This window comes from Opisthocomus hoazin, chromosome Z (genome assembly GCF_030867145.1).
Source record: "Opisthocomus hoazin isolate bOpiHoa1 chromosome Z, bOpiHoa1.hap1, whole genome shotgun sequence".
In the NCBI taxonomy this organism is placed as follows: Eukaryota; Metazoa; Chordata; class Aves; order Opisthocomiformes; family Opisthocomidae; genus Opisthocomus; species Opisthocomus hoazin.
The window spans coordinates 35,844,857-35,871,011 of record NC_134454.1 but is presented as its reverse complement, the minus strand read 5'-3'; the positions used below and the strand labels follow the sequence as shown (position 1 = coordinate 35,871,011).

Here is a 26,155-nt window from a genome sequence, read left to right as displayed (position 1 = left end):
GTTAAACTGTCATGGTTGACTGAGTGTGAATAACTGCCGAAGAAAGTCAAGCAGGCCAAGGGTTTATTAGTGGGTGAGCTAACAGAATAAGGAGCAACAAGCCAGAGACAGTTGAAGTAGGTTGTACTCCAGCTTCAGCAGCAACTGAGCTTTGTCTTTTCTTCCTGGAAGCATTTAACCATTCCTGTTAATGAGGTGTTACTGCAGGGAATGGGACAATTAACTTTCCTACCTTGCTTTACTTTAGAAATTAGGTATTCACTGTTACCCTGTCAGTCTGCCTTGCTGATGTTTTCTTTTATCTCTTGAACCAGTTGGCCGAAACATCATTTTCATTAGTGAAATCCATCTCCGTAATTACCTTTTGTGTCTGTATTCATCTCCCTCTCCTCACACCCTGTATTTTTTTCATGTGAACCTTTGCCAGCTGTATGACTGCATTTTTAAACTGGTCTGGATAACTGGTCATCATACCATGGGTATGGCTGTAGCCAACAGGAAGGGTTGCAAAAAACTATGTGTATTTTCAGTAGACCCCTCATCACAGAGTCATTTTCTTCTGTACATTAGTTTCTCTTTCTCCAGAAAATTTGTTTCAGGATGACTTGATTTTCTTTGACTCACTTTCAGCGCCTTGTCACGTAAACTATCTCAGTTTACCTCCTACTACGTAGACAGTTCTTCTGGGTTTTTTTTTTAAGAACCAACACAGCTGAAGAACACTGTGTGTGAAGGGTTTTCCCTGTCTGGTCCTTGTTTTTTATTTTTTGATGAATCCTCTTGAAAAAATCAGTCTCTTGAGTGTGATACAGTTATGATATTTGCATACTAAAAGCTACCTTTCAGTGTTGAGACTGTAGGTGATAAATGCATAAAATATTGGCTAGAAAAGGAAGCAAAGGGTAGGAGTAAATAGTCGAGTGCTTCTACTGTGGAACTGAAGAAGGTCAACAGTGGAGTTCTGCAGCCTGCCATGCTGGGACTTTGATTGTGTAACACAGTCATAGGTAAGCAGGAAAAAAGGGCTATCAACGAGGTGCTAACATTTGCTGATGGAGTTGTGGTAGCAGGACAAGGGCTGACTTTGAAGGACTACAGAGGGCAATACCGTGAGACAGTAACTATGCAATAAAAAAGCAGATATAATTCAATGTAGAAAAGTAAGAAATGGTCCATGTGAAAAAACAGTCCTGGTTTCTGTGTAATATGATCATCTCTGAGGTGACTGTTAGCATGGAGATTAATAAAGACAGTTCAGTGCCAACCAAATGTTAAGAATTACTAGGAAATAAATTGGGAGCAAAACAAAAAAGCATAATTATATTACTGTGGAAGTCTCTGTTTCTCCCACACCTTTTTGCAGTTCTTTCGTCACAAAGAAGGGAATTTTAAAACTGGGAAAGTTTCAGAGAGGGCAACAGGAGGAGCAAAGCTATAGAAATGCCTCTGTATTAGGAAGAGAGAAGGTGACTTAGACATGTCTCCGTAGAAAAGAGGCAAGTGATGAGCGGGGTATGTTACAAGCTTTGCAGGCAGGGTTTGCCTGTTTACTGCCTGTTTCAACCCAAGAACTCGCCAGGGAGAGTGAGGCATACAAGAAACAGAGCACCCAGCAGACTATGCAGCACCTTGCCAAAGCGAGCTGTAAGTGGAAGAACTAGCGGCAGGCTTTAGGGTTAGCTGGAGAGGCAGTTTGAGGAGAGATCCCTTGCAGGCTACTGGATAGACAAGCTGCAGTGGGCTCAGCAAATCACTCAAGCAGAAAGTGATCAAAGGTGAAGAGGGCATTGGGAGAAAACATCATAGATAGAATAGTGGCCTGAAGCAGAACAAACTGGTGCGCTTTTCAGCACGTTACAGTGACTCAGCTCTGCTTAACTTTTAGAAGTAGATCAGACATACATATAATAATAGTAGCAAACTATGTGAAGAGAGTGGGGTGACAGGTTGAAGTGGTAACAGCCAGCTGATTTGCTGTGCCCCATGGTCTGTCTGCCTGAGCTTAAATTTCAGAGAATGCAGAAGTTTTTTGTTGATGCTAAGCTGAAAATCTCCATTATGTTTGGCAGTGTAGATCTTTTGAGTTATTGATGTAGTGCTAGATTGAGACTGAGAGCAACAGACTTTTTTTTCCCCTCTTACTAGCTTTGTTACTGATATTCATCTTAGATTTTCAAGGGGGGTAATAGATAAGAGATTTTGTAACAGTGCAGTGAGAAATGTTACATTAGGGCATCCTATATAACTTGTCGCCTCATGTTGTGCCCTGAATTATTTTAAGAAGCTTTACCATTTTGCAAAGGCAGCTGTTTAGCAGCCGTCACATAGTGTAGCAGCTCTTCTGGTACGCAAGAACAAAGCAGCCAACTCGTTGAAGAATTTTTTGGACTTCTTGAAATACAGCTTCCTCCTTTGAAGCATTTGGTCAGGCAGTACATTTTGTCACTATAAAGTACTAGCTAAAATAACCACAGGATTTTTGTTTTTAGTGCTTGGGCAAGTCCCAGGAATCGTAGAGAATTCTGCCTATAATTTTCCTGGGCTTCCATGCATACTAATTTTTTCATTGCGGAAGAAAGAGATGTCCTTAGGCATTTTATGCAGCATCAAAAAGGGAGTCTGTGTAAGGAATCTTTATAAAGCTTTATGCAGATATTCTCAATGCAGAATAATTTTTCCATTTCTTCCTGGGGTTTGTATTTTTGAGGGAAACTATAGATGTCCTTTTTGCAGATGCTGTGATGGAACAACTTCATTGTTTTCCTTTCCAGGGCTCAGTGTGGTGCCTCTGTGCTGTTCAGTCATCTTGTATGCAAACTTAAACACGAGTTAAAAGGCACCTTTTGATGGAACCTTCAGTCTGTCTTAAGAACTGAAAAAGAGCATTTTTTAAATTAATTTATTTTATTTATCTTCTGGATTCTGTCTTTAGTGTTTATGTTTCAAACCTTTTTTCTGTAGAATCAAAAAGGCTTAAAACTTGTACTTAACTTTGGGATAGATATTAAAAGATTTTGTGTATACACATAGATAAAATCAGTCCAATTTTTGAAGTGGCCAAGTGATTCCAGGAGCTGAAGTGCTGCAAGAAAAAATGTCCGTGTAGGAACACTTGTGATGGTGCTGTAACAGTTCCCCATGCTCCCTAGGGCAACATGATACCCTAAGGCCTTGGAGAAGTCTGACCACAAAGACAGTCGTTTTTTCATGCCTTGCAACCCTTACATGGTTTGGAGTACGTTCACCATGCCCCAGGAATGGTAAGCACGTTGTCGTGGGAACAGTCCCGATGGAAAAGTGTTCTGAATCAGGGGCAGGAGTGGAGGACACTAATCATAGTGATGCCTTCAGGTGAAAAATAAACAGACTAACAATGACCTCAAGTCTATGGAGAGCATTGCAGTTGTATCCTTTGGGTTCAGGGTAAACTTAACTCAGTTTCTGCAAGTAGAAATTTAGAAACTCTACTAGATAATAATCTAAAATGATGGACCATCCATACTGATGCAGTGTTGCTGTTGAACTTTTTTTTTGTATTTACTCATTTTTTGTTAATACAAAAGGTGACATTTCTGGGAAACAGTGAGTGGATTTCTGATCATGGTACAGCTGGAAAGTATGACTTGATGCAGAAATTAGTATGTCAAGTTCTTTACCCTGCGTGTTGAACAACACTAAACTGTGGTATCAGTCTGTTATGGCCAAATGCAGTATAACAGCCATCTCTTTCATTTTACCACTTCTGTTTTGTCTAGGTTTTTACCCTCAATATAGCATGTTTGTTGCAGGAGTTTTTTGAACACAGTCTGTAATCATTTTTCTTTGAACGTCACTGTATTTTTCGGCATAGATGCGTGCTGAATCTGAGTGGTGGGGCCGCAGAGCCGTGTATTAATTCTTAAATGTAATAGATGAACCTGCTAGATCTCAGGGCATGCACAAATAACCGCTTGCCTGAAGAAAATATTGTCTAAGTTCAGAATTGTTTAGTTAGTGTTTGTAGAAATCTGCTTTTGAGGTTCAGCGAGCCCATGTGTATCTGCAGATGAAGGCACTCTATTGAAACTGTAGACATGTAACAAGACATCACTAGATCCCTTCCTACGCTTCCACTTCTCATGCAGTAGCCTCTTGCAGTGCACCAACAATGCATACTATGCTGTTGTTGAAAATTACATGTTTTGCTCAGTATTTTGCTCTTGTCCTGACAGAACTATGTGATCCAGGCAGAGAAAATCAAGTATTTGGTCTTTGCAGACCATCAGTTCTATCTCATGGCAGTTGCTAGCAATGAACTCCTGGCTGTGAAGATGTATGAGTTTATTGCCATTGTTCTTTGAACAGTCCCACTTCCATGGCCATGTTAAGCTGTTGCTGTCATTAGAATCACAACTGCTGCTGCATTTGTCTCTGAGATGAGAGGAATGGAAAAGGCATGATGTCTTGAACATGTGAAATCTAGAGCCTCTCTGTATCTTCTGTCACTGATGGAGTTCTCCAGTACACTCAGAACAAATTGGACCCTATTAGACATTGTTTCTGTAACATTCAGCTTCCTGGAACATCACTAAAGCATAAGTTGGCAAGCTGGCCTATTCACAGTTGTGAAGATCTAACATTTTAAGACACACTGAACTGGAAATCATGAGGGTGAGAGGAGGATTTAAGAGACAAGTATTGGTGTTGTCCTCAGGATTTTAGAAATCAAAAGATGTAACCAGGTCTCTTGTGAATCACAGAATCACAGAATTACAGCAAGAGGAAAAAAGAGGCAAAAATAAGCAAGAGGAAATAAGAAATCCATTTACTCTACGATTTATTCATGGTTTTTGTTCCATGGAAGGGCCAGCTTGAGCCCAGCACCTGGAGACACGCTTCAAAATGCAAAAATGAAACCCTTTTGAAAGTCTGTCCTTGCCTGCCAGCACACTGACCTGTCAGAACTCTGCTAGCAACCATGTATCAGAGAAATGGGTCTGTAGTAGTTTGAAGCTCCCTATTCACTGTCTTGGTAGTCCTTTTTCCAGTAACGCACAGCTGACTTCACTCCAGGTGCTAGCAGTTAATTTGACCTTGGCAGCACTGTCTGAGATGTGTGTAGGTGCTTGGCATCTTGCACGGTTCATTGGTGCCCAGAGCCTGAGCACACAGACTCGATGCCTCCAAGTACAAAAGAGGTGGCAGCTAGCACCTGTGCTCCTGTGTGCCTCCTCTTTAAGGATGCTTAAGGATAATTGTGGAGCCAAGACCACATTCACCCATCTTCCTGCTTTACAGACAAGAAATTCTGAGTGTCCAGTTACATAAAGCTGCCAGCTTTCTTCCAGGTTTTACACACATGTTTTATCTGTCCTTCGTTGTCTTAGCTTTCAGGCTATGTTAGTTACAGTGTGACCATATACAGGCCCATAAACTGAAAAGGTGATTGATGTTATACACCATATCAGCAGTGGCAGAGATCATGTAAACTTAAGTTAAACCTATAGAAAAAATGTGTAGACATTAAAACATTAAACAAGAAGATAAATGAATGTTTGCTTCTCAGGTGATTAATGTTAAACATATAGATAAATCAGTCTCTTCAGCAAGAAACTTAAACGTCTATGTTTAGCTCTGTTACTGAAGTGGAGTAATCACCCTTGCTAGTAGAAGTGCACTTAGTCTTTCTGTAGGTTTCTAAAGCTGTGCTAAAAACAACAAAAAAGCCCTATAAATCCCACCTTCAGTTGAATTGTTCCTGCATAATGAAAACAATGTGGGGATCTGACCAGTATTTCAGTTTCAGACATAAAGTGAAAGGTAAGGCGGAAGTGTAGATGGTACCTGTTGTGTGTCTGAGGAGTGGAGTGGTGGTATATACTGGTTTTCTGGCATACATGAAAAAGTATTTTATTAATTTGTATGGAAATCAGGCACCCTAAGGAAACGTTTTATGATTCTGTGTTTGAATTTCTTTAAGCTTTTCATTTATGAAAATTAAGGCCTAATGCGTGTTTTCTTGTTCTTCTTGTGAATGAAATAAAAGTAATTCCTGCAGAACTAGCTTCTAGCTTCTAAAACAAGGTATTAAGCTAAAATAATCTTTGCCTTGTTTTTCTTGCAGTTTTGTGCCATTCAGTAGCCATTAAATGGAATAACAGAGAGTTTTTGCAGGCAATTTTCAAGACCAGTGAAGAGTTCATGCAGTTGAAGCTGTTGCAACGTAGAAATGTTCTTTATATAATAGTTAAAAGGTCTGTTGGTAAGATGGTGTTGCCCATGACTGAGGCCTGAGGTGTTTCTGCTAAAGATAGTGTTCGAGGCTGTCAAAAATCTTTGATATTTCAAGGTTTGTTCAGTGATGGATGCTGAGTTAGGGAAGGATTCAGAGTGTATTGACCCTGTAAAAGATCTGTTAAGGAGAAAATTTTATTCTAGTGAGATCAGGGTGCCTCCTTTTCTCAGCTGAATTTGATAATAGAGCAAATCAACTTATGTTTGGCTAATTATGTTTTAAAATATTCCTTTCATTTGTTCTCTTTGAACACTTTTGGTCCTGTAGTGCATTTGATTTTTATTGACCTCTTTTTGTTCAAAAATTTTATTAACACATGAATCTTGTTAAAGTAGTTGGTTAAGATCAAGTTAATGCAATTTTGAAATTGTTTCTGTAATTGTCCTTTGTTAGTGACATTAAAATAATATTATGCTGCTTAGCTTCATGGTTCTTTGAAAGAAACAGGACACTCATGCTCCTTGATTTTCCAGACTAATTTTCAGTGAAATTAGTGGTAAAGCTTCTTTTGATTTCTGGGTACCAGATAGAGCCCTCGGCATCTGAAGAGACAGATCGTATCTAGTCAATGGTATATTGGAAGAATCTGTTTAAATTATAGTAGCTCCTTTGTGTGGGCAGTAGTAGGTTTTGAGTGCCTTGTAAATCCAAGCATCACTGGCCTGTACTGTAATAGTAAATATAGTCTTATAGAGGCATATGCAATCAAAACATTCAAAGCCTCTTTATATAACTCTAGTTCCTGTTTTGGAATTACATGGGATCCGAAACCTGTCAGTCAATGTGGGCTTCGCAGTGTGAGTGTGCGTGGGAGTGTTTGCATGTGTGGATTTGTGTGTGTGTGCGCGCATGCCTGCCGACATAACCTGAAATCTCTTGGAAAGTGCTGTCATCTGTGAGCGTAAAGTCCTATGTAGTCTGGTTCCTATTCCTGAATGATTTGAAATGGGTTTCCTTTTATGAATTTAATATCATACTGCAAAATGCAGGAGCACTTCCAGGAGCAGGACTTTACCTGCTGGGCTACAGAGTCATGCTATGTCTTCTAGGGGTCCCTTCCAACCCGAAACTTTCTATGATTCTACTGCCTTTTGACATTGAAAGTCTTCTCTTCCTTTCAGCACAGCAGCTTCAAGATAGCAGAAAGAGTGCAGTTGCCCAGATTCATCGGTTTTCTATTGATAAACATAACCCTCTGCAAAACAGTAGAAAGAGGTTTGTGTGTCCTTGGCTCAGAAAATACCGCCAAAAAATCTGAGTGATACATAAAAGACAGCACTGCCTTCTCTGCCTCTGCTCTGACATGAAAAAAGTCAGCATTGCCTTTGGTACTCAACCTGATGCAACCAGTACATACCAGGCATGTGCTGAGCGTTCCTCAAAGGAAAGCTAGATATCCTGTTTAGTGTTTGAACATCAGTTAGTGTTTATTGTGGGAGGGAGGGACTGACCTCTTCCAGTAAGGCATTTCTGAGAGCATAAGGGAAGCAGAGCTTCAGGTGCCTCGTTTGAGCAAGGGCATGGATTGGCAGCAACTGAAGACAGAGTAGCTCAGTTTGCAGTTACGAACTTCCGAAAAGTGAATCTGGCTTAGCTCTCTGATGTTTGAGAGTGCTTCAGTATGCTGAGAGGGGTTTGCTTGGCTCTTTTTTCTTCATCTGATGGGTTCATTCATTTTACAACCCTTTAAAAAAAGAAAGTTGTGATAAGCGTCTGCTGTGTTATCCTGAGATCTGCCATTATAAAAGCAAAAATAGTTAAACATGTAAAAGCAGATTCAAGAGCCCTGACTTGTCAGCCTGCAGAATCTCTTCCAGGACACTGAACTTTATTCCAGGCTGTGCTGTTGTAAATCAGGGTTAACTTGAGAAAAGTCACGGACTGTGATTCTGTTATTGCGGTTTTTTATTCTCAGTTTTCTGGATCAGAACTTCCGATCTTCCACGAAACTTCTCTTGCACGCTGTTGTTCAGTTTTCTTTCCCTATGTCATGAAAGAACTACGTTTTACTGGAGGGAAAAATAGCTTATTTAAAACTTATGAATTACCTCACCAGGGAGCTACAGGTAGGCACTGAGGATATTCTCAAACACGTACAAGATTCCTAAGTGAGCACAGATACCAAAGCGCCAGAAAATAACTTGCATTAGGAGACACAAAGGCTGTGATCTGAGGTGTTAGAACTGCCTGAATGTTTCTTCTAATGGCCCACTGAAAAGGAATGTAGCACAGTAATCATCTGAAGAGCAAACATTCTTTTGTGATATTAACCTTTCAACTACAGTTACTTGTTAATGTCATGCCATGAGTTTTGGCAGATGTAAGGCCTCTGTTTTTCAGTTAACTGCTGGAATATCTGTGTCTTGGGGACAGGAGGGTGTTTTGTCTGATTCTGAGTGCGTTTCCAAGACCATGCTGCTTGCTGCTTCTGGTAATGTTTCATATTGCTGCACCTTGCTACATCAGAAAGCCCAAGAGGGGGCCCTTAAAACAGCACGTTTCTTCCAGTGTGCCTGTGAAATTAACAGGGAACCAGAATGTTAGTTTCCTGAGGATGTCAGAAGGTAATAACAAAAACAAAAGCCATGCTGGCCAGTGGTGCACTCAGCGTGGAAAGCCAAAACCATGTCTTTACCCAGCAATTGTCAGGCCATGGTGAAGTATTGTAGGAACAAAGCTATTAACAAACCTGTGCCAGGTGGGGAGGACAGTTTTTCCATTGATGTCTTTGCCAGGCTCCGGTGTTCATACATACTTTTTCCTTATGTTCACTCATGGGGTTAATAAACTCCGTTTTCCTATGCTAAGCTGTTATACTGCCAAATGGCTGCTGTATTTTCTGTCCCAGAAGAGGCTGCATTTTGTTCACTTGTTCACTTGTCTCTGCTAAGGCAGGGAGAGCTCTAAATTATTCTAATGGATCGCCAAGCCTGTTTTAGGCTATATGTGTATTAATGCCATATAAAGTTGTTCAAATGCAATGCTCCAACAAATGTAATTTTGTTACTGTGGTGAAGATTGATCTTGCAGGGCAGACAAATGTGTTTGATAAATTACACTGTCACAAAACCATGACTCTGCAGATTACTATGGCATTCAGTGTTCTCACTGCCTTGAAGACATACAGATCTATTCTAATGGATTTATCAGCCTGATTATTGTCTGGGTTAAAACTAGCCTTGCTTAGTACAGGCAGCAAGAGTGTTCTGCTCTCTGGCATTGCAGTGTTTCTCTTCTGTTCCTCTGCAATAGCAGAGGCAGAAGTAAGAAGTAACAGGAAGGAGTTCAGACTGTAGTCAGGAGCGGCCATTGAATATTTGCTTAAAATCCAAGGGATCTGGCTTATGGCACAAAGATTTAGGTCGCTCTGTCCTCTGATTTCAGAGTGAGTCAATTCAAGTGCTTTGCATACTTAGGTGTTTCGCAGTATTTATATAATAAGACACCGCTTCTGGAGAAGTTGTTTATTGAATGGCAAAATTCAGTGCCATCACTGATGTCTTGGTATACAGCAGGTGAGAGAGCTGTTGTGGATGTTCAAGTAGAGGAAAGCCTCAAACAATTTTCTCATCTGCACCTTGTTCCTTTTAGAGTTCTCTCCAGGACAGCACATGAGTACGTTGCAGATCTGCAGTAGGCCTGCCTGCTGATTTATTCACTCTAGAGTAATGCTGTTAGAGGCAGCGCTGCTTAAAAAGAGAAAAGGTCACGATTTTGCTTAGAAAGCAATATAATCTCAAAACTGTTTTCCCTTCTGCTGCTCTCTCTGATATGAGAGCAGAAATGAGGGCAGTGTCAGGAGGATATAGGTACATGGTAGTCTAGTTTATCCCTAGTATTTTCCAGCTGTCTGCTTATTTGTATGAGGAACAAAGTCCAGCAAAACTGACATTGTTTTTATTGGCTCTTGAAACAGACATGTGCTTGACTAAGACACTGAGACAACATTAAATATCTGCTTGGATCAGGATAGGTGTTTTTTTCAGCAAAGCTTCCAGCAATAGCTGAGGGCATCTTTTGCAATTTTTTCTACTTGGGGCAGGAATAGGAGAAGGAAAACACCGAGGGAGGAGGGGAAGAAGGGTTTGGTTCAGGTGCCTTCTCCAAATTGTTAGATTCTGGTAACACAGTTTTCTTGCTCCTTATTACAAAACTAGAAAAAAATCTTACTTTACCAAGTTGGTATGTGTTGTGTGTTTGCAATAGTATAGTGTCAGCCCTTTTGCCAATGGAGAAAGGAGTCTCTCTTTTTTCTCACACGTGTATTTTAAAAAAAGAATTATTTATGATTGTGGCTTGTAAAAGGATTTTCAAATAAGCAGCAGAATTTCTGTGCACAATTGCCAAAGGGCTTACCATCTTCTCTTGAGTAAATCAAGACTTCAAACCACACACATACAGAAGGCCAAAAATGCTCACGCGTCTGGCATCACAGAAGATTTAACTGGGCAGTCATGTTCATTGCATGTTACAGGTGCGAGGCAGTGGAGAACCACGTGTAACATTGCAGGCAAAAAGCCTGGGTTGTTCTCTTTGGTTCCTCAGCATCGATTTTCTGGGGCCGTATACTTTCTGACTCTTACCTAGAGATAATGAATCAGGCAACAAAGACAAACTGTATCATGGATTTTCTTCTGTTTCCTCTCTAAGGTGTGCAGCTGACCTGCTTCAGGGGAGGCTGTGATACATATTGGAGTAAGAAGAAAATGAGACAGAATTTTTGCCTGTTGTATTCATCTCAGACCTTTAGTTACCCTCCTTTAGCCCCACCTAATTTAGTTTCCTTAACTTGTATTCTCTCTGCCTTATTCCACCATTTTTTTTGCATCATGCAAACAACAGGTTTTCTGTCAGCAGGATTTAAATAAGGACCTTGCATTAAAACATCTGTATTTTAAAGCAACAGACCATTAACTTACTGGAAATCACTGCACGAGATCTTCAGCTTACTTTTCCATGTTACTGTGACCAGCCTTGTGAGCAGATAGCAGTTGTAACACTGCTTTTGGGGAGTGCTGTGAGAGGAGGGCCATGACACTGTCTCCGTTGTCACATGTGTGGAACACTCAAAGAAAAAAGACAACAGATCAATCGCATGACTCACTTTGTTAGCACTGTGCTATATGTCCGTTTGGTGATGGATAGATTAGATACGAATGCTCACTGTGGCACAGGAGCAAATCACCTGACAGCAAATTAAGAATGTGTAAAAAATGAAGTTGATAGTCTACAGAAAGCTGTGGGTATAAGGCTGTTTTCAAAAAGAAGGAAAAAATCCCTCCATTTTCTGGTGGAAAAGAACTGGATAAATGGATTGGGTAAGTTGAGTTTTGGAAGTTGTGGAGAGTCTTGCTCATGTTAGGAGTAGCAAGTAGCTTTTCTAGCAAGACAACAGAAGCAGAACTGTCGAGGGAGTAGAGAGAGGTTGGAGCGCAGGGGAAATGGCGTGGTTGCTCCCCTGTGCTGCTGTGGTGCATCTGTCACCAGAGTGTACGGGTGCAGCTTTTCTGCAGGAGGAGGCTGTCTGTTAGTGCAGCTCTGGCAAGTACAGCACATGCTCCAGAGGGGTATGGGGTCCAGTCATGCTGGCTGTGTTTGTTACTGGTTATATCATGACTGTCTGCCCCACACTGAATTGTTTCCCAATTGCATATATAAGCCTGAGTTAAAGGAGCTTCTGGTGTGTGACTGGGATGTTTGAAAGCTGCTTGCATGTTCTTGGGACATAATGGGGAGCTCTGGGGTTTTGAACACCAGGCTGACAAAAAGGACCCTGCTATTACTTTCTTCTCGTACATCAACACTGGGGCTCAGCCTACAGATGAATCAAGGCTGCCAGTTCACTCATCAAGAAATATTTTTTTCAGCAAGCAGCAGCTAGCTCAGAAATTTCAGTGTCATCTTTATATTTCTTTGCCTTTTAGTAACCATAACTCAGCTATCTAATTTGGTGGTTTTACATTCTGTCTTTTTACAGTATCCCCTTGCAGGTAGAAAGACAGTCATCTTTCTTCTTGGAAAGTTTTTTCGCTGTTAAAAATAATCCAGAGTTTAAATACATACTTGGACTTCTGGTAGGTTTAGGGTTGTTTTTTTTTTTTCCTTTCTCTTCCTCTCCTTTTTTAACTACAAAGTTCCAGAAGAGGAATTATTAAATCTGGACTCCATGTTAAATGAGGGCTTGGAGGGGAGAAGGCAAAGGCTACTGTGGCTGAGCTGAGGAACGGAGAACAGACTCCTTAACAAGTCAAGGATCTAAATCTAAGCTAGTCCATTCCCAAGAGCCACTCATAATGCTTATGTTCTGTGGCTGATTTATTTACAACTATAGCAGTTGCAGTGGGAACAAAACATTAGGCCAAATTCTGACCTCAGAATATAAATCTAGAATCATTTCACTATGATTTTTTAAATTTTTATGGCATTGCTTTGTATTCGCTCTAGTATAATTGAGATCAGAATCTATTCTGTTATATTAATTTTTTTTCCTTTGAGACTGCATTTCTACCATCCTTTTGTCTAATTTTGAACACAGAGAGCAGCAGAGTGTATGTCTAAACTAGTGGTGCAGCCACCTCAGTATGCTCATCTGCACCTTGAGGCTGACCAAACTTTGAGCCTCCTCTGTACTCCAGGGGCAGATGGGCTGGCAGGCTCTCCGAGGCTCACGAGTCTAGCTAACTGCACAGCTGCCAGTTGCTTTCAGTTGTACAAGGAGGCAGTTTTTAACTATTTAGCACACCATGTCAGTCTGTAAACCAGTTTTACAGGAAGGGGAGAGAAGTCGGAGAGCCATTATGGGTTCTGCCATACCCGGGTGATAAATGTGTGATAGCAGCAATGTTTTGCTGTTTATTTAAGAGTAGATGAAACAAAGATAGCTTTGCAAAACGAGAGAAGTTCCACAATGGCAAATGAAACTACACAGCCTGTCTGAAAACTTAATGCACATGAGGAGCTGTGGGAACACTGCAAGTTTATTATTGACCCTAGGCTCTTCTGCACCAGCTATTTTTTTCCTGTGTGTATTTACATGTCCTTAAATTGACTGCTGATTCAAAGATCCGGTAAGAAAAACCTAACAGTACAATGTATACTGTTACGCAGGTATTCTTTATTGCGGCGCCGGGCACACGGGGGATCTCTCCTCCAAACGTGCGCGCCAGACACCCTGTTGCTTCAGGTTAAATACAATCACACAGGTAATTATTCATTATATTTCTAATTACCATATGTAAATATCTTTCACGCATGTCTGTTAGTATCTTTGGGTGGTCTTCGGGGGTCCCAAGATGAAGGCCCATCCTCTTCATCACGCTGTTCACTGATTGACATTTCTTTCTGCGCAAACTCAGTTCTAGCATCACGTATATCATGTCCTTCAGGTTGTTTTGCTCCAGTCTTGTTGCTCTCTTGGTGCCTCCTTATCTCTGTAGCTTGGCGCATTTGCCCTCCCAAGGCCGACCAGTCTGGAGTAGAGTTATTTAGGAGTCTCTTTTATCCCACAATTATCCCAATTATTTGCTGAGAATCAAGACCACTTTTGTTTCACTTAATTATTTTGTCTAACGACTAAGTGATAGTTTGTGCCCATGTCCTTCCACTACATTCCTTAATGAGAAAACAGGGATTAGTGTAATAATTACATTGTCAGATCACTATGCATGCAGGAATACAAGTTACAGTACTAAAGACTACTAAAAACTAAAAAATATTAAGGCTTTTTGTTATAGTTTCACATTTCTTACAATCCCCTCTATCACTGCCTAACACATCTAAGAAGTTGTCAGATGAAGGTCCTTACCCACAGCAGAAACAGTACTCTACGGCCTTTGCACTTACTGCTTGTAACTGTTAAGTGGGAACATGGGCTGCAGAGAAGTTAAAGATCTGTCAGCTTGGTTTATTCAGTTTTAGTCAGTTAATAGTGAAGTACGAGTTTGTTCTTTACAGTAATATCTTTAGTAACAATCATATGTCAGCCTGGGGAGGATGAAACTCATTATTCTCCGTTTTGGAACATGCTTGTACTGTATCAGAAAATGCCTTCAAGAATTCATCTCTCAGCTCAGTGAACCAGCTTGCAGTGATAAGTGCCAGCTATTCTCTGATGGCTGAAATGTGATCCCCCTGGTTAATAAGCAACTAAATGGGGTTTCTGTTATGGTTTTTGGTAGATTGTATTTATTTTGCCCTTGGAAGTAACAGCAATCATTTGTTATAGTCCAGGTGTTTGGCTAATCGTGTGGAGTTTTGATTCAAATATTGCCAAGATATCTGTATATGTTATCATTTCTGTAGTTTAGTGATGTCTTAGTTCATGACTTGAGCATTTAGACCTCCTCCTCTCTGAGATTCAATATTAGCTTTAGCATTGAGATGAATGGATGTGACAACCAAAACCAAACATTTTTTAAGGAGGTAAAGTAGTTGTGCTTTGATAAATGCAGCTATTTATCTGTTTCTCACTTTATACATCAGGAGTAAGAAGGGCTGCACTGCGTCTCTAAAGCTGCTTGAAATTATATCAAAAGGATCTGCCCCCAGTGAACCCAGTACAGGCTAAAAAAAAGCCCAAGAGGCCTTCCCACATTATCTACCCCTCAGCTACGGCAAGTGTAGAAGCGATTCAGGAGTAAACTAAGCAGGAGACTTCCGCTTGCTGATGTGCTTCCCCACTCACGTGCTAACAGACACAGGGTTGTTCACATCCGCAGTGGATGTACCCTGGTACCTGCTTGGCCAGGGAGTCCAGAATAAGACGCATGTTTCTGTTGATGAGACCCAGACTGGTTACAGCCACAGTTGATAATTTATGTAATCTGTAATCTAAAATCTATTTACAGTGTGGAAATTCTCACTGTATGTCCTCACATCCCCCCCAGTGAAACTGGGCAAATTATCCTTTAATTCACCACTCTTGAGTGCTGAGCAGTATTTAACAGGAGACTAAAATTTGAAAACTAGAAAGCTTGCAACAGTGTTAATTTAATATCTCCATCTTCTTTTTGCAAATAATAAACTTTTTTCTTGTTGAGAGCATGAGCTGGGCTTTTAGGGATTATGGGACTGGTTAGTGTGAGGTTTTCGGTTTTTTTTTAAAGAAGCAGTAGCTAGAGTTATGTAGTTCAAATCTGACTAAAACATGAACTATAACTGAAAAATCAGGAGGATGTGCAACAAAGCAAAGTAGCAGTAGTTTCACGCATGGCACTAAAGTCATCATATCTGAGGCACAATCACAGAAGGGGATGAACCCTTCAGCTTTTTGGGGCAGCTCAATGGTACACAAGGCTGTGCAGGATCAATCTTTAATGAAGGGTGGTTTTGAAGGAATTACTGGTTCCACACGGTGGATGCCTGGCTGTTTACGTGCAAATGTTGCTTTTGCTGCTGCTTTGGAGTCTCCAGCTGCAAAGTGGTGTAACTGCTAAGGTATTTTGGGAGAGCTGTTCCTGTGTCTCTTCAAGAGTTACTCTGTTAAAAGAGAAATCAGATTGGTGCATAAGACTGGAAGAAAGGTGGAAGTAAAGGGATCTGTCCTTCAGTCAGTCGTTTCAGGTTCATTATTAAACTTCATGCTGTGGGATGCCACTGTTGAATAAGATGAGCTGGAGAGTGTCTTATCACTTCTAGGACGAGCTCTGTATGTATCAGTATGGGGAACGGCCATCTCAGGATGTAAAGCCACTGATGTTAATGGGGCACTGTGCACTGCAGTGAAAATCACATATCTGAATGTTACAATACTGGATGTTCCTCCATTAAATTATTCAGGGAAAAAGGACTCGTAGCTCTCAGTCTTAATCCGTTGAAGTTCCTTAAGTATTGGGTTATCTTTCATGCTAGCGGTCAGATAAATGTGTGCGTTAAACAATCTTCTGGTTTGGAAAGGAGGGCTAGGAAGTCATAACCTAGTTTGCCATTACAAACTCACACTTTGCTCCAAAGCTGTTGTCTTGGGAGGATGACAGGACAGTGATGACAACCCTTCCTTCTCTATTCACAGGTGTTCCCTTTCCAAAGAACTTCCTTCAGATCTGCAAGAAGATACTCTGCCGGCTTTTTCGGGTGTTTGTTCACGTCTACATCCATCACTTTGACCGCATCATCCTTATGGGGGCTGAGGCTCACGTCAATACCTGTTACAAGCATTTTTATTACTTTGTGACAGAGCTCAACCTCATAGACCGCAAAGAACTAGAGCCTTTGGTAAGTGTGGAATCTGGGGGAAAGCTCTAGGAAGTTTTCCTCCTCCCTTTACAGAGTCTTTCCCACACTTGTTGCAGTGGGTTCCCTTGGGGAGTAAGGTCCATGACTGAATACCGGCAATTTAAGGGGATGAACTCTTGCCTCTGTCCACAGACCCATTCTATCTGCTGAGCTATTTGTGAGATGTTCAGTAGGTTCAGTATAAAGAGAAAAGTGCAATGTATTTTGTATGGAAAAATACAAGGTAAGAAGTACTGCCATTTGCAAATAGAAGTTCATTTGTCTTCTGCTTCTTCCTGTAGTATGTTTTATATAGAATTTAATTCTGTCTTTTTTCATTAGTCAGTAACAGCGTGGTACTCATAGCAGTCACATGAATGTGTATGAAGGGAACAGTGGTCTATATAAAGGTGATTTTTTTTTTTATCTCTAAGTAGGTGTTTGTGAAGGTATTGAGTGTGTTAGATCCAAAGCACTCTCTGGATCTAAGTGAGACAGATGAGGTGAGACAGAGGATTCAGACAATTAGCAGCGTAACAAAACCAGACACTTCCTTTTTGACTGAAATAGATCAAAATTAAATTCATTGTTTCCAAAAGTAAGGCTCCAGAAATGGAAATGCTTTTGCTGTTGCTTGCAAATGCAAATAAAACAAAAGTGAAAGCAGAGAAGGAAAAGTAAGGAGCAATTCAGAAAGCAGCTTATGCACAAACCCTCACTTCAAAAGGGGTCGGGGCAACGCTTCTCCATGGGTCAGAGTTTGGAAAATACTGTGTCATACAGCTTATTGATGAAGTGCTAGAACCACTGGGATTTATTTTTTTTCCCACATAATCACAGAACAGCTGAGGTTGGCTGGCACCTATGTAGGACAAATCCCTGCTCAAAGCACTGTCATCTAGAGAGGGTTGCCCAGGACCTCGTCAAGTTTTCAGTTGTTCCACTTAAAGGCACACTGCAAGGAGGTGTTTAGCATAGTTGGTGTGGAACAGTTCTGAAACTGTGGCCAAGTGATGTTTGCCTGCATTTCTACAGGAATTGGAGCTGTTGCAGGTGTGGTACGTGTTTTTGCTTACGTTGATTGAAGGAGAGCCTGTAAAGTGAGATTAAATGGATGGTCTTGTTTTCAGCAGTTCACAAGCCCTGCTGAAAGACACTGCGTATGGCGTGTATTGATAACTTGCAATGTATATATGGTTTATTTCTAGATAGAAGAACTTCATAGGCCATGTAAGTGTGTCGTAAGGGAGAGAAGGAGACCCTGCAAAAGAGAACCTCCCCACCAGACTAGTAATCCTAGGTTAGCTGCAGCTGTTAGGTGCTGAGGATGTGTCACAAGCAGGATACAAGGCACGAGATCTCAGAGGTAGGAAGACAGGCGATCTTAAGGCCACTATAAGATCCTTGCTTGCTTTAGAATACAGAGAGCACAAAAATTGTTTAATGCTGCAGCTGGTGGTTAGCAATATTCCTGCAATAAGCAGACAGATGAAGGATTTGGGCTAGAGTGGTGCAGAAGGTGGCCCAAGTCCAGCAACAGAGCAAGCTAGGAACGTGCTCTAACTGGTGTGTGCTTTCCCCTTGCATTCCAGCATTCCCTCCCTTCACAAAATTATGCTTAGGATCATCATATGATGCAGCATTATTAACTTTGCTGGTATGCAGTATCTCCCAGAAGAATGTTTCACCTGGGGAGGCACCATGTCAGCAAATTGACAAAGCTCCACCTGCTTCCATCTTCCTGTCCTTGACTTGGGTGGGTGTCAGCAGTGTGGAAATGCAGAAGAAAATGTATGTCTCTATTTTTGTCTTCAGCTGGGCAGAGAGAAGGGAAAGAGTTGCCAAACAAAAGCAGACGTTACAAATAATCTTGAATTTTAATGCAGTAGTTGAGGACAACCTGTGCCCTGCCAGGTTCACCACGGCAGGAAATGAGCCCACATTATTCCCCTTAATTAGAAAATGGGCCAAGAGATGATTAAATAAACAGACTGCCACATGCTTTAATGAACAGGAAGGCAACTGATTTATCAACATAACTTCAAGAAACAAGAGTAATTGGGAAAGCAGGCAGTAGATGCATAGTAATATTAGCCTGGAGGACTTATGCTCTTTGTTTAAAATAGATTTTATCAGCCTTTTGCAACCCAGTGCAGCAGTTATAAAATCCAATGAAGCAAAATGGTTAAAACAGGGTTCCCCCTCCAATTCGGGAGTTACATACCTTGTCCTTTCTGCAGGCAAAGAGGGGGCTATAGTTTCAAATGCGTATCTTTTTCCCATCCACATCACTATCTTAATTTGACACATCCCCAAGTCTTTCATAGAGCTGTTTTATGTGGGGACAAAAAAGGAAGCTGGCACAGTCACTGATCCCGCAGGTGGTTCTGAGGAAAAACATGCATGTCCAATTTGTTAATCTGGGGTAAAAGAAGAACTCTGAAAGCATATCTGCCCTTTTGTAGAATCATAGAATCATTAAGGTTGGAAAAGACCTCTAAGATTATGAAGTCCAACCGTCAACCCAACACCACCATGACTACTAAACTATATCCCCAAGGGCCACATCTACACGTCTCTTAAACACCTCCAGGGATGGTGACTCAACAACTTCCCTGGGCAGCCTGTTCCAATGCCTGAACTTCTTCTCTCTTTCAGTAAAGAAATTTTTCCTAATACCTGATCTAAATCTCCCCTGATGCACCTTGAGTCCGTTGCCTTTCATCCTGTCTCTAGTTAGTTGGGAGAAGAGACCAACACCTGCCTCACTACAACCTCCTTTCAGGTAGTTGTAGAGACCGATAAGGTCCCCCCTCAGCCTCCTCCAGACTAAACAGCCCCGGCTCCCTCAGCCGCTCCTCATAAGACTTGTTCTCTAGACCCCTCACCAGCCTTGTTGCCGTTCTCTGGACACGCTCCAGCACCTCAAGGTCCTTCTTGTAGTGAAGGGCCCAAAACTGAACACAGTATTTGAGGTGCAGCCTCACCAGTGCCGAGTACAGGGGCACGATCACCTCCCTCCTCCTGCTGGCCACACTGTTCCTGGTGTAAGCCATAATGCCCTTGGCCTTCTTGGCCACCTGGGCACACTGCTGGCTCATGTTCAGCTGGCTGTCAACCAGCACCCCAAAGTCCTTTTCCGCCGGGCAGCTCTCCAGCCACTCCTCCCCAAGCCTGTAGCATTGCATGGGGTTGTTGAGACCGAAGTGCAGGACCCAGCACTTGGCCTTGTTGAAACTCATACAGTTGGCCTCAGCCCATTGAGCCAGTCTGTCCAGATCCCTCTGCAGAGACTTCCTATCCTCCAGTAGATCAACACTCCCACCCAACTTGGTGTCACCTGCAGACTTACTGAGGGAGCACTCAATCCCCTCATCCAGATCATTGATAAAGAACTGGACCCAAAACAGAGCCCTGGGGAACACCACTCGTGACTGGCCGCTGGCTGGATTTAACACCATTCACCACCACTCTCTGGGCTTGGCCATTCAGCCAGTTCTTTATCCAGCGAAGAGTACACTCGTCCAAACCATGGACAGCTGGTTTCTCCAGGAGGATGCTGTGGGGAGCAGTGTCAAAGGCCTTACTAAAGTCCAGGTAGACAACATCCACAGCCTTTCCCTCATCCACTAGGTGGGTCACCTGGTCATAGAAGGAGATCAGGTTGGTCAAGCAGGACTTGCCTTTCCTGAACCCGTGCTGGCTGGGCCTGATTCCCTGGTTGTCCTTCACAGGCCCGGTGAGTGCACTCAAGATGATGCAGCTAACAGGCAGACAAGGCAGTCTGCACTGTAAAAGCTCTCAGAAGACCTTTAAGGCACACCTCCATGGGGAGGCTATCAGGAAATAAACTAAGGTTTGAATTTTAAGATGTGACATCTGCTTTGTGATGGCTCCCTGTGCGACTGACTTTATTTTCCGCTGGCAGTAGTTCACCTTAATTCACTTCTGAGCCTCTTCCGCTGTCCAAAACTCTGTAGTGGAGTGGTGCCTGTTACCTCCATCCCACCCTCACCCTGTATAGGCTTGTATAGGGTGCTTTAAACACTTCATCTAAACGTGCTTTTTAGTGAGAATCTTAATGCAGCTGCCTCAGCACAGTAACTTGCTGTTCAAACAGCAGCCCAGCTATATCAAGTAATGCCCCTCTACTTCCCTCCTGTGATCCCTTTTCTCTAACAATAGATTTTGTAGTATGTAGGACTTAAGAAATATGCCAGAGTACTTTATAAACATATCATGAGCAAAACAGTCTTGGTGCAGAGAATTTTACTTCATTTATTGCCAGTTAACAAAACTTTTGATTACAGATCTGGGTATTGAGGAAAAAAAGACTATTTAACAAAGTACTTGGTGAAGAAACACCGTGCTTCCCTAGGCTCTAATTGAGTAAAAAACTTTTTTTCTCCACTTCCAAGTCTCAACTCACCTTGCTTTTGCTACATGTTACACTCATCCATTCCTAATCCCTTTGATGAGGTGAGGAACAATGCAGGACACCTGGGATGTATGTACTTGTTTTTCTCCACTCCAGCATGGGTTTACCGTGGGACACAGTCCCTTTGCGGTGTCGCTGCCCTGGTGTGGGCTGCCCATGACCCACAGTCCCTTCAGGGATGTGCCGGCTCTGGCACAGGGCACTTCTTTCCATGAGTACGTCCCCAGCCACATCTCCTACAGGGCCACCAGCCATGTGTCCTCTCCTCTTAGTGGCTACTGCTGTCTTAAACATGCGTGAGCGGAGGCACCATGTGCTTCTCTGACTGGTTGAAGTTCTGGCATATGGTGGGTTATTTACAGCAGTTTCAGGGGCGGCTGCAAGTAGCTGTGACTGGCACATGGCATCTTCTGGCCTCCCACCACAACAAGTCACCCCTCTAGCCTCCGGCTACCAAAACCCTGCCGGTTATGCCCAGTGTAAAGCATCCTCTGCAAGGTAAGTCATACACAATCTGTTGGTTCAATCCTTTCTTTCTGTTTCCGGTTTTGTTGTGGGTTTCTTGCCTTTCTCTGGGTAAGAAGTTTCTTCATGAGTTTTCCCATATGGACTATAAGAATGTTTAGCATTTGACAGAAGTATTATGAGCCTGAATTGAACAATGTTGGCAAAGTACTCTGATGCTATGAAGTAAGAGTTGTGATGACAGTAGAGCTTGGTCCGAGTTCAACTTCCTACCTTCAGCAGCAAGCTGGATCCTTGACACATACAAAAGGAATGGGAAGACCAAAACTTCCTATGTTCCTTGGCATTCACTGATTTGCTTTGCTGTCGCTTTAGGAGTTCCGCTGGTGCAAACGGGAGGTGTATAAGCACCACGCCATCATTCTTCTGAGCTCTGTAGACTTCACATGAAACTAGTAGTCTGTTAGTCTGGGCTCTGAACGACAGATCCAGACCCTTGTTCCTCTTCGCCCCCAGGGTAGATTGGATATCTTCAGAACTGCTTCACAGAACACCTCGTGTCTGTTAAAGTATTCTCGATAAATGCAGCCTTATACTCCATGCCCAGTTGCCAGAGGTGTAGCTCTTTGTAGTTAAGATATAACTTGAGACCTGTTTTTAATACATTTTTCAGGGACAGGTCACTCATGAGCTTTTTTTTTACTTTAAGGAATACTAATGGCTGTATGCAGGCAACATAGTCCCTTCCAAATAGCTTTTTATTTCTTTTTGCTCAACACAGGATAATGTGGTGAATGACTTCACGGACCCCAATCTTGTGCTCAATCAGAATCATTTTATTGCTCAAGTGAATACCTTATATACTAATACAATAGTTACTAGAGCCAGTCAGCTTTGGATTCGTGGCTTTGCGAATGCCAGTTCACAGTTGCTGTTTTCCAGGATCTTTTGCAGCTGGATATGTGAAAACAGCTTATCTCATGAGAACAGAGAAGGGAGGCACAGGACGCGCTGATCTTTCAGGATCATGAGACAGTGCTGTTCTGTCTCAAATTATATGGTTTACCACAGGATAAATCATCATAAATCTGATTTTCCCTTAAAGAGAGGTGAGTACCTTATCTGATATGCGTCACTTTCTGTTACTATCATCTCACAAACGAAAGACTAACTAGCGGGAGTAAAGTACTGCTACAGGTAGAGCAGGTAACTAGCGAGAGTAAAGTACTGCTACAGGTAGAGCAGGTACCCCCTAAAGGAGTCTATCATTTTGAAGTGTCTTCTAGCAGTGTGGCAGCAGCAGGTCACAGAATTTTCCCTGGTATAAATAACACTGTTTCAGAGAAAAAGAATTCCTCCTTCGGTTCCTCAGTGTGAGGGGGTGGGGTGTCTTTTTTAGCAGTAGCTGGCAACCACCTTCAGATGCCTGATTTGGCTTGGTGATTGCAGAGCCTGTTTACTGATGCACTCCAAGCTTACCTGGAGGAGGCAGAGACCCTGTCATGAAACCTGAGGATCAGTGCAGCTACAGCCACATGACCTCTAGAAAGGGCAAGGGGGAAGAAAAAACTAAAACCTTCTGAAAAAAAATAAAGTTAACGCCAGACAGGCATTAAACCACAAAGTGGGTGGGTTTTTTCCCCTAGCAGGAAGGTGCGTGTCAGACGGACAGAGGCAAAGAATCTGGCAGCTACACTTCTCCTTCAGTCATGTAAGAGCCTTCTGATTCAGAGGACATGGAGATTTGTGATTGAATCTCAGTGCAAAGCATTTTGTCAGATAACAGTTAGTTGGTGATGCAGCCAAGACTGCTCCCAGCTTCTCAGCATTGATCTCTGTGTGTTGCAGTAGCTTGTTTCTACATCTGTGCATTTTAATTTGCCTGATATTTCACTGTGCCTTATGTTTGTCAGAGTTAAGTTAATAAAAAGAAAACACCTAAAAATGTGGTGAGATTTCAGTGTAAAATTTTTAAATTTGGAGGTCTGAGCATGGTGTAGCTCACTTGAAGGCACAAGGTTTCCAACATGCTTTTTTTTTTTTTTGAACTTGTGGGAGATACGGACCTAGCTCTTTTTCTCATTGTTGAGCATCACTTATTAACATAACCTTAAATTATATCTCTAAAGAGGAGAGGCGAGGGCGTGTCGGGGGGAAGATTTTTGGTCTTTTTTTTGCTGTGCAAATCTGTGCAAGGTCATAGAGGGCCTGAGAATGTGTGCAGGGCTTGTATATTTAATATGTACTCTGAAACTGGTGTTCTAATAACAAAGCTAGATGGCAAACCCAAGTCTATTTCATCTCTTGAGAGCCACCCAGTTGCAGAACTGTGGACAGGTCAAGCATTCATATCGTGTCAATAAACAATGGGAAGTGATGCGTAAGGAGAACCTGCTACATAGGAAGAAATGATTGACATGGTTTGAGTCCACTTGCTTCTCTCACAGCTATTAGGAATTGTCAAATGCCCAAATCTGTTTGTCAGAGGTACTAGTATATGCCATTTTTGTATGTTTTTCTGTTTAACCAATTCAGTGTCCGCTTTAGAGCAAAGAGTACCTTTTGTGCCCTTTAAGAAATATCAAAAAATATGCTGCAAACCGGTCAGGTTCCCAGCAGATTCATACATAACTTTGGAAACTATTGATGACAATGAAATTTCCCTCTGATCACAGGGGTAAAAGACAGCAGAATATCGCCATTGTGCTTTGCTTGTTCTACAGCAGTCTTTTTTTTGTAAGTCCCATCCTGTGAAAATTTTCACCTTTTTCTCAGAAGCCGATTTTTATAAACATTTTGTTTATAAGAACAGAAAGCAATAATTACACTTGAATGAAGAAAAACAGAGAAAGGTATCATTTATGTGTGCTGTTCTGATAACTATTAAAATGCTGATTTCATGGAGGCTGAGAGACAATCAGCCATGGTAGCAAGTCGATAGCTTTGGGGTTGGAAGTGGTGGCAGTCAGTGGAGCTGATGTTAAATATGATGAAGCTGGTATTTGCCTCCATGAGGGTGGGATTCATGTGCAGAATAAACAAAGACAGTAAGGTTTTCTTGCTTTATTCTCCATTGTTCTCAGCGTAAAAGCTTCCATTCGCTTTATAGCATGGTTGGCTTCTGATAACATTTTCATATAATATTTTGAACTGCTTAAAAGTAACCATCTAAATGGGTTGTTTTCCCTAGCTCTGTAGAGAACTGTCTCTCTGAATGGAATTTTTATTGCTTGTCCAGGCAGTCTAGTAACTAACGAGATGAGTGTTTAATACATTAACCTAATCAGTAAACTCTGTTATTGGGGTTTTTTTTCTTTTTATTTTTCCTTTTCCTTTTTCTCTTTTTCTCTCATTCTTTTTCTTTTTCTTTCTTTTTTCTTTTTTCTTTTTTCTTTTTTCTTTTTTCTTTTTTCCTTTTTTCTTTTTCTTTTTCTCTCTCTTTTATCCCTCTAGGAAGCAGTATTGTATATTATTTGCAAAAACCCATTATAGTCTGGGTGACAGAAGATTTCAAAGTTAAATGTGTTCAGGAGATTCCACATTAAGGTTTGTGTAATGACCTCTACCTTCCTATATTTTATGATTCAGAACTGCATTGATGCCCTGATGACACTGACATGAATCTGAGGCACTTGCTTTTCAGCCAGTGGAATTATTCCAGATCTTCCCATAAAATTCAGAGAAAAAACTAGCTCGGCAGTCACAGGTGGTATGTTCATGTGCTGTGTTTCCACCAAGACTAGTATTACACAATATGTTCCTTTCTGTGCTGCTGTAGGGTGCTCTGTGCCCCATGGATGTATTAACTGACAGGTTTGTAGGCACATTTAGCAGAACAACCAAAAAAGTTGGGGAAGAGGAAGAGTTATTTTGTACTTAGAGCCAGGATGTCAGAAGTGCTGCCAGATGTGTGGCATTGCTTGTGAAAAGACAGCGTTTCCATCTCCCAGCCTTTCAGCCAGTATCTTCTTTAATCTATTAAATCACTTAAGGTATAGTTCCACAATCATTTTAAGGCCAGATTGATGCAGTCTAAAACTGGAAATGGTGATCCTGCCCTTCCTATCACTGCTCACTGGGTAGTCCTCTCTCCTTCCTTGTGTCAGAACTGGCCTTTGTGTTACCATAGTCAGATCCTGGTAGTCAGATCAGCTGAGTACCAGCTCAGCCAAAATGGGCGATTTTCACAGAATCATAGAATTGTTTGAGTTGGAAGGGAACTTTAAAGGCCATCTAGTCCAAGCCCCCTGCAATAAGCAGGGATATCTTCAACTAGACCAGGTTGTCCCATCCAACCTGACCTTGAATGTTTCCAGGGATGGGCATCTGCCATCTCTCTGGGCAATCTGTGCCAGTGTTTGACCACCCTCATCATAAAAACTTTCTTGTAGCTAGTCTGAATCTACCCTCTTTTAGTTTAAAACCATTACCTCTTGTCCTGTCGCAGCAGGCCCTGCTAAAAACTCCAACCCCATCTTTCTTACAGGCCCGGTGTGAATACTGAAAGGCCACAATAACGTCTCCCCGGAGCCTTTTCTTCTCAGGCTGAATAACCCCAACTCTCTCAGCATTTCCTCACAGCAGAGGTGCTCCAGCCCTTAGATCATTTTTGTGACCCTTCTCTGGACCCGCTCCAACAGGTCGATGTCTTTCCTGTGCTGAGGGCTCCAGAGCTGGATGCAGGACTCCCAGTGAGGTCTCACCAAAGTGACTAGAGAGGCAGAATCACCTCCCTCGCCCTACAGGCCATGCTGCTTTTGATGCAG

The 26,155-nt window shown here is 41.9% G+C and overlaps 1 protein-coding gene across 1 annotated transcript in view; it reads left to right on the top strand.

Moving 5' to 3' along the window:
* The window catches only part of MOB3B (MOB kinase activator 3B), a 104,282-nt gene that overhangs the window by 61,989 nt on the left and 16,138 nt on the right, over nt 1-26,155 (top strand). The window contains exon 5 of the mRNA XM_075411034.1: nt 16,284-16,486. Coding sequence (XP_075267149.1) covers nt 16,284-16,486 — 203 coding nt within the window. The remainder of the gene's footprint in view (nt 1-16,283; nt 16,487-26,155) is intronic.